This window comes from Cuculus canorus, chromosome 7, assembly GCF_017976375.1.
Source record: "Cuculus canorus isolate bCucCan1 chromosome 7, bCucCan1.pri, whole genome shotgun sequence".
NCBI classification, from domain to species: Eukaryota; Metazoa; Chordata; class Aves; order Cuculiformes; family Cuculidae; genus Cuculus; species Cuculus canorus.
The window spans coordinates 22,198,863-22,208,104 of record NC_071407.1 but is presented as its reverse complement, the minus strand read 5'-3'; the positions used below and the strand labels follow the sequence as shown (position 1 = coordinate 22,208,104).

The following is a 9,242-nucleotide window of genomic DNA, read 5'->3' as shown; positions in this document are numbered from 1 at the left end:
CAAAGAGATGTAAAAAATAACGTTCTTGCCCACTCACAAAGCCTGAAGACCAAGTGCACTGCAGCCTCTCTCAGTTGTGTCTGCAGTTCCATTTTCAGTCCGATATATTCCTTCCTTCTCCTATGCTAGCACATGAGAAATGTAAGGTCCAGAGCATTTTTGAGAGCAACACTGCGAAGAAATCAGACAAGCCTTAACTGCACAAAGCTGTTACGAGCGGGCCCACAGACAGACCAGGTCTATCAGACAGAACCTGTGAGCCCAAGCCCTTAAATAACAGAGCATACTTACAAAGCAACAATCCGTGCTGGTGACCATGGAGATCCACGGCCCCATGAGGATCTTCAGAAGGGGCTGGATCGAAGCTCCTTGATGTCCTTGCAGGGATACCACCACATGACCTCCAAGACAAGAGAGCCTGCTCTCCAAGGAGTCAGACCGGATACTGGTCCAAACAAGGGAGCTGGGGTCTTGATTTCTCCCCATGCTCTTTGCAACACACAAACTGTGATAACAACATGCAATCTCTGCTCTGCAGAGAAGTGTGAAGCCCACACTTAACAACATTCTTCAATGAACTCTAGCCATCAGTCTTTCATCTCTCCCGTGGTACAAACACCAAACTGATGCTCCTTCCCTCCCTTCCTGCTGAGATCACCCTGGAACACTCGCCTGGACACTGAAAGCCATGTGTAAAATGTTGGTTAGCATGCACTGTGGGTTAAGCGCCCATTCTTGCTCCCATTCCAGTATGACATGTGGAGGAAAGCCAGACCCACACCAATACAAACCAAGGAGTAACTATATGACAATTTTTTATTTATCAGTATCAAATTACATAGCAAAGTAATGAATGCAGTGTCAGATCACCTCTTTGAATACTGTAAATACAAACAAAATCCAGCATATTGCTCAATTACCCACAGTAAATTAAAAGTTTAAAAATGTGCGTTTCAGAGACTGTTTGGCATATCCTGTCAATATATCCTGCATAAATATTTCTGTACCTCGTTTTCACTACATGTACCTTAATTAAATGCAGCCTCTAGAGAGCTCACCCAGAGAAGATGGGATATATCCATGTATGTTCCTCATCAGCATGTGCATCTGCCCTGCAATCCCTGGAAGTACCTCTCCAAGCTCACCGACAGATGAGTGGGACTGCCTGGTGGCCAGATCCTGCTCTAACGCAGTGCCAGACCCAAGCCCACCGGCATCTATGTGAGATGACTGAGTGCATGACACCAGCTTTGGATCAGTCCCTGCAACTACCAACAAAACAGCTGTTTACTGTCATGGGAACTGGGCTGGATCTGATGGCTGGATCACCTACACTCAAATATGGAAGGGAGTCCTTGGGACATTTACACCGCTCTTTACATCAGTGTCACTACAGAAAGAACAGCTCCTGGGTTATAACTTTAAGTGACAAATAAAGTCAGGCCTGTTGATGTCACGTAAGTTGAATAGGATTTGGCCACAGCTAGGATATGAGCTAGGGTACAAGCTAGGAAATCCAACGGAAGGATTGTAATGGCGTTAATCAGCAGTGTACGTGGGATTTCCTAATAAACTGTGTAAACAGAACAATTTCTCCTGACAGATGAGAGAAGCTTCACTTAGCACTGTTTCCAAAAGTTAGGACTACTGAGACGTGGTGGTGGCATGGAAAGGAAAACACCAGAGAAAGAGATGTTTTGTTTAGAATACGATGAACAGAAGTACAGAAGCGTTGATGCAGGTAATTGGAAAGGTGAGGAGAGGGAAGGAGGAAAGCTTTAGGCAGCAATCCCACAGCAACATGGGAATTACTCTTGATCCCTCCAGTTCACGAGTATCAGTGGAAGTCGGGCTTCTCTGGGAAGGTACAACCTGAGCGCTTGATAATCACGCTGGCTGCGTAATGTCCGGCTCGGATGCACTCGGTCACGGGCCGGTCATAGACGAGCTGAGAGAGGAAGCCTGTGGACAAAGTGGAGAGAAAAAGCAGGGAGAAAGAAGTTAGACCAGTTGTTATGAATGCATCCATCTGTCACAGGGCACTGGAACGCTGGCCGAACCATACGTACGTGGGGAGCTGTCTGGTTTAAATTTAGTGCTGCGCTGAGCAACCCACTGAGCTGGAGCGCTGCTGCTGTTCTTTCTGCCTGTGGTCTCAGCCACAGCTCCACACAACTGCTACACCGCAAGCTCCTCTCAGGAAAAGGGAAAGGCCCATAACAAATAACTGTTATTGCTATTCACAGATATTCACACAAGTGTTTGCAATGAAAAGATGAGGAATTTTACCTAATGAGAAAAGTTCAGTGACATTTGTTGCCCTTGACTATGTGCAATTTAACCTAAGGCTTCAGAAGCAGTGGGTGCCTCTCAGCATGTTCCGATTCCTACACAGCCAGCAAATTGTGCGCAGAGCCTGGCACCTTGCAAAGCGGGACACTGGGTTAACTGCTTTGGCTAACGAAGCCCTAGTACACATGGCTTAGACAACTAGAAATCACTGGGAACTGGGTGTTTTGAAAACCAGAGCACCTCATTATATGAATAAAAGCAGAGAGAGTCTTAAAAAGCAGATTATTCATAGGTACTTGGAAAACGAAGCACAAGAGGCACCACAAATGTTACGGATCAAGTCCCTCATGTCTGAACCATTCTATCTTGGCTGAAGCCATTGTGACCAGAAGCATAACAGACCTCATGGCAGAAGGGAAATACCTATTCTAACTCTGCAAGAGGTTTTCAAGATGTGAAAAGCAAACTTAGTATCTTATAATTTAGAACTCAACTCTGGCACTCTAGAGATAATATAGTATTCACTTTTATCCTGGTTTTTATATGTTTCAGATGTATCTCTCTTCCTCATCCAATTGCAGAAGGAAAGTGAAACTTGCCTAGGAAAATCAGAATTTGAGCAAGCTGAAACACATTCTTTTTAAAGCTTTCACCCACCATTTTGAGCTCCTGTGTCATGTTCTGACAGGCCTTGGGCCTTGACAGCATGAATCCAATCTTGAAGCCACGTCTCTTGTAAGTACTGCTAGCTCAGAGGTACTGATTTCTGACATTTTACAAATTTGGATTCAAAGCTGATGTGTTCTGCTTGCTTTCCTTCAACAGAGTCAAATACACTTTCTTTGTTCAGCTTGGTTTCTACTGGAACAAGGACTACCTTATAATTCCTCTTTGTGGCATGTTAGAACGTATTTTTCATAGAATAATGGAATGGTTTGGGCTGGAAGAGACCTCAAAGCCCATCCCGTTCCAACCCCTGCCATAGGCAGTGACACCTCCCACTGATCAGGTTGCTCAAAGTCCCATCCAACCTGGCCTTGAACACCTTGGTCTTACATCTTTGTCATCTTTTAGAAGATGACAAAAATATTTTATGCTATGCCATGATGTCTGTTCCTTGAAGAGTAAAAATAATGTAAAACACGAGAAACAAGGTCAGATGAACCAAGGATAACACTACTGAGCAACAGATCCCATTTTCATGAATTGCCAAGATCTTTCTTGGCTCCTTGGCCATGACCAACAGTGAAAAGAAGCCCAGCTGATATACAGTTTTCTTTAACCTGCATAGAATGGGAGGAGAGTTTGAAACTCCTCAATCTGTATATGAAATACTTTTCATGGGAATAGAGAGGCCACAGAAAGTAGGTGTATCTCGTGACAATTAGGAGAGAACTTGTAAGTTTGACATCAATACTTCTCTACAGAACTACATATTAGCTGGAATGTCACAGCTATCGACTGAGACTGGCAGGAGAGAAACAACTGCGTCACCAACAACAGTTAAGTCTGTAAGCACAAGTGGAGAAGACACGAGTTTTCAGTATGCAGAGACGAGAATCTGAAACAGTAGGAAATTGCACTGTGAGTGCTATCACTGGTGGCAGGCAGGGGATGACAGACAACACGACAGTGTCGGGATGGTCCAGCTGTAACAGTCATAGCTGGGTAGCAGCTGAGGAATTTGCCTGGCAGAAATCAGACCATTTCTGAATAACGAGATGAAAATGGCCTGGTCTCCATTAAATTAATATGCATTCTTAGGAGAAAACTCTCTTGGATAGGTGGAGAATGTCAATCATTCGAATTAAACTGCCTGGGAAGCAGGAGCTTGCCAGCACGCTTCTGGGTGGTTAAAGCTTGAGAGCAAGCTGTACCCGTGTGTAAAAGGAGGCTGTTAAGACAGTCCATTTCTGACTCAGTACGCGTCGAAGATGCACTGGGCAGGCCTCCAAAGGCGAACACGAGATGGGGTGTCATGCAGAGCATGAATTCAGAAGGGTTTATACAAGAAAGAAACAGTCCTCTGTTTTTATGATCAAGGAATCAAACATCTATAAAGATGAGAAAATCCAAGGAGCAAAGGACCATAAAACATTAATTGTTTTTCCATACCAACTAGACGAAGACTGTTATCACCCCTCAGGCTCAATGGAGTTTCAAGCTAGTGCGTATCTTTTGTCTTCAGTGAAGCTACTTCTTATATATTCTGATCTAAGTGAAAGCAGAATCAGGTGAAAAAACATTCTGTTCTAATTGGGGATAGAAATGAGAGCCCTCCGTGAGTTCAGAGTGGTGGAGAAATGGCATTAGGAACGGCTGCCTCATTCGAGACACCTAGAAACTGCAGTGGGGAGTTTGCCCTCAAACCATTCTCTTGTCTGTTGAGTTTCTCTTAAAAGGTGTGTGTTTCATAGATGAAATAGAAATAGCAGTATCTGACACAATATCGCATCGAATGACAACATAGACACACATATCAAAACCACAGAGCGACATCACATACTAAGACAAGGCAGTTGGCAAAGCAGCCCCCGAGGGAACACCAGGAAGCACTGTTGTTTGAGCAGAGAAACAAAGAGCTCTGCTCTATCAGGTTGGCTGCCTTAGCTGCAGAATGTTCTTTTTCGTTAAAGCAGTAAAAAGCAACATGGTCACAACTTAACAAAGAGCTTGCCACCTCTGGTATGTGAGGTGCTGCCATGCAAACCCTATGAGCCATTTCCCAAGGCATGGGCTCACCTCGAGTTCCAGCTGAAGAAGTTACTGCCCCACCTGTTTTTTCACTGTCCTTCTTTACTGCTGGTATAACCTCCTACTCTGTCAAAATGAGCCAGGTTGGTTTAAGCTGTAGACTAGAGCACATCTTTGCTAACCAAGCTGACTGAAGCGCAGGTGGGTTAGTGAGCACTCCAACGGCTCTTCCCATGTGCAGGGCAGCGGAGGGAAGATGCTAAGCGGTTGAAGGCTGTAATTTCTTTAAGGTGCTGTGACCGGAAATGCAAAAAGGTAAGTGAACATGGCCTCAGACTGACTTCACACTGCTCCGACAGCTCCACAGGCAGAAAGGGCAGGACTGAGCTCACAGAACCAGATCAGCCCAGCACACACTAAAGTAGTTCAGCAACTCTTTACCTGCTGCCACAGCCTGAATGAGCTCCTGGCTGTCACTGGAATGGAGGGCAGGAAGCAGCAGTGTATTTGGGCTATGCAAGACAACCTCACTTCACAGATTTTACCAAAACACCTTCAGGCAACATTGCCCATAACGATTTCTTTTCTGCTCAGCAGAGAAAAGAGTGTCTAAGACCACTTTGCTCTGAAAAGTGCACCTGACATAACTGTGAGTTAATCTTTATTATCTCCAGCATCCTTACTCCACGTGCTCCCAGACAGTGTTGATCTTCGTTAGGTCTGCACACAGAATGGGGCACAGAAGAGCCAAGTTGCTTTCTTTCTTTCTGTGCCTACTACCAAAGGAAAAGTTCTGTGAGCCAAGTGCCAGAAGTGGTGCTTGAGCCTCAAAACCCAGACTCAAACCGAGGGCCTCACTCAGATCTTTTGGGGAATGGCAATGCAGGTCTGAAAAGACACAGCAAGGCTGTCCCTCACTGCCACAAAAGGTGTTGTCTTTACTCTGCTACTTCTTAGAGCTGAGTAGCCCTTAAAAACCATTTAAGGAGAACAATGTTCATTTTCTTGTGGCTGGCAAAAGGAGACGTAGAGGCAATGTCACAGAAATCAGTGATCTCTCTGAAAGTTTTGTCTCTGGATTATCCATGGTAATTCCGAATGAGCACCTCGTGCAAGTGCCGCTGGACAGGAACGGAGGAGTCCAAGAGTGGAGAGTTTAAAACAGTTCTGGTCTGTCTCAGTAATGGTTTAACAACACTTAAAACCAGCTCATAGTGAAGCCAACTGTTTCACTTAAAATTGTACACTTGACAATTAATTTTAATGACTGTTAATTACTAATGCTGGCTGGAAATCTGTTTATAGCCTCCGACACCCAGCTCTCCCACAACTTGTCTTTCTGCAGTCTCTCTCACACTTCCAACCTTTATAAGATGCCCAAGGCAAAATTCACATGTTTTTTTAAATGAAATAGAGAAAAGCAGGGGGAAAGCAATTATCAAATGCATTCATTATAAACAATTACAAGCTGACCCTGAGTCAGAGCCCCTCAAATATTTGTGCTGTGTGATGCTCCCAGACAAGACTCCTCTCCCAGCTGAACCCTTAAGTTCCTAATATAATCCATGTCAGCCAAACCATGTACCAACAAAACCATCCCGGCCACAGGAAGGCTCAGCAGCAGCTGAGCTGCCTCCTCTCTTCATGTATTTAGAGTTCCTACAGCTTAATTTGTGACTGCCTTTTTAAATGGTGCTATTCCACCAAGGGGGACAGTTGGCAGCACCTCTTCACGCTCTCGCTCACACGCAGCGTTTCTCACAGTCGCTTGAACGCTCGTCTATTTTTATGCGATCCCAGCTTTCCAGGCCAGCCGCGTGGGAGGGTGCAGTTCTCAAGAAGCATTACCCTAGCGATCGACAGCCTCCGAGCTGATAAGGCTGAGGCTTTTCTGGATGCCTTTAGCGCTGCCAGAGGGGGTTAATGTTGGGGCAGCGCGAGACCGGTCAGTTGTGATCAGGTGGTTTGCAACACTGGTGCCAAGCGCCAGCCAGCCAGCCTGGAGTGTGTAAAAGCCGCTGGCATACGACGGCTCTGCGGTACAGCCACTGATCGACGCGCCTGACGCGCCGAGGCTTCTCCTGCTCAATCCCGAGGCAGATGGCGAGTATCACAGCCAAGAACTGAGGCGAGCCAGAGGCCCTGCCCATCGCTATCAAACCGATGCTGGCTACTCCAAACGCAAACGTCTTTGATAAAGGGTGGGATTTGGCTTCCATTCTCATGTATTTTGGCACTGTGGTCTGACACGTTAGATTTGCAGTATGTAAGACAAATTAAATGTAAGCATCTTCAAATACACTGCACTTCTTTCAGCCTGCACACACCTTACCACTTGCTCTCTCAAAATACTATCCAAGAACTATTCCACACGTGCACATTTAAGTTATTAACCACAAATGTCTAGGTGTACAAACAGCATCTTTCCCTCTCTTTGAAAATGAAACGGCTCTGTGCTTCCGCAGACCTGTAGTGCCAGCCTAATTACAAGTGAGAGAAAACCCCCTTCAGAAAAAGAGCCATTTAAGATGTGTACCTAACAAGTGGCAACCTTGCAATCTCACTCTCGCTGAAAAGAACACGAGCAAACCCTTCCTGACTATACCACTAGAGGAAAGTTTTAATAAAAACTAATTAAACTACAAAAATCCCAAGTGGTTAACTGATTTTAGGGGCTAAATTTCTGGCAATTCTAATTATCCTCTTGTGGCTTCACTTAGTGTTTCACAACCATGACAGATGACAATGAAAAACTGCAGTGAAATTCATCCTCCCTGACACCATGCTAAGCACTCGCTTCTCCCTCTCCAAGTAAAATCAATACCATGTTTGAGTAAACACGGTTACAGCTTTATTAGGATGTCTCGCTTGTTCTGTAACAGCTACTTGAAGCTGTAGTAACAAATCGACTCAACTCAGTTAAACCTAGAGAGCTGAGTAAGAGGCTCATCGATAAGGTTGTTATAAAAATAAACTGCAGGAGATCAGAAGGCTGGAACAAACAGCCTGGTAAATGTCAATATTTCTGCTTCCAGAGAATGACAGAACCATGAGATCATGGATAAAATGGCTCGGAAGCCTACTTTTACTTTATTTATAAAATGGTCACGTGCTGAATGCATTTCACTGCCCATGGACATCCCTCTGACACAAACCTCTTCTTTTCTAATCCCCAGCATGAATTCTAAACCAGGCAAAGCAGTAAGCATTGGTATTGCTGTCCCTGCCCCTCTTGTTTTCTTTATATTTATATTTATGGACACAGTTTGAATGCACTGAATTTCTGTGAGGATAACTCGGATGGGTGTACGCATTCCTTGGTCTGTGGTTATACAGGCTCCTATTCTAGACTGGGATTTCATATCTTTTGCCTCTTTAAATCTCTGTTACAGTCCTGGATCGATACTGATCATTTACTGATCACTCATAACAGTAATGTCCCTTTAAGTAAAGTAGATGAGCGTCAAACTGACCTGCAAGCACTGCTACTGCTACTGCTTCCAGCTGGGACCATGTTTTTTCCATTATCTACTCTTTACTGCAACCTTGCCATCTTCCCACTTCAAGTAGAAACCCACTTCAGTGAGGGGAAGTGACTAAATTATGGGAGGCATAGACTGAGATGAGATTTTAGGAAGAAATCCTTTCCTGTGAGGGTGAGGAGGCCCTGGCCCAGGCTGCCCAGAGAAGTCATGGCTGCCCCATGCCTGGAGGTGTTCAAGGACAGGTTGGATGGGGCTTGGAGAAACCTGATCTAGTGGGAGGTGTCCCTGCTTATGGCAGCGGTGTGGAACTGGATGGACATTAAGGTCCCTTCCAACCCAACCCATTCCATGATTCTGTGATAATTTAACAGAGATGGCTGCAAAGCGAGCAAGGATCCTGCTAACCCCACAGCCTGAAAAGTACGTTTATGGCAATCTCTATTGTACCACAGCCAGTCCTATTAGATGTGAAATATAGAATACAACTCAATGTACTTTTACATTCCATTGTGCGCTGTTGTATCTCCTGCGAATACAGCATCAGCCTCATCTGACACATCATTTCTTAAGGGACTAGATCCTGCCCCGATTCCCAGGGGAATGTTCTTGATGATCCAATCTGACTAGTGCCTCTGCCTCTGCTCAGAATACATTAAAATAACATACAAATATTACCAACATTCTACAAGCAAGGTAATAATAACTCATTAAAGTAATTCCTAACCTTCCACACGCACATTTTCTTTATCATTACGTTATTTTCTAACACAT

At 44.8% G+C, this 9,242-nt stretch overlaps 1 protein-coding gene across 2 annotated transcripts in view; it reads right to left on the bottom strand.

Annotated features, from left to right (window-relative positions):
• Positions 1 to 798: 798 nt before the first annotated feature.
• ADK (adenosine kinase) overlaps positions 799 to 9,242 on the bottom strand; it is a 239,114-nt gene continuing 230,670 nt past the window's right edge. For both annotated transcript variants that reach the window (XM_054071726.1, XM_054071725.1), the window contains exon 11: positions 799 to 1,962. In XM_054071726.1, the coding sequence (XP_053927701.1) occupies positions 1,838 to 1,962 (125 nt within the window). In that variant the 3' untranslated portion in view covers positions 799 to 1,837. The remainder of the gene's footprint in view (positions 1,963 to 9,242) is intronic.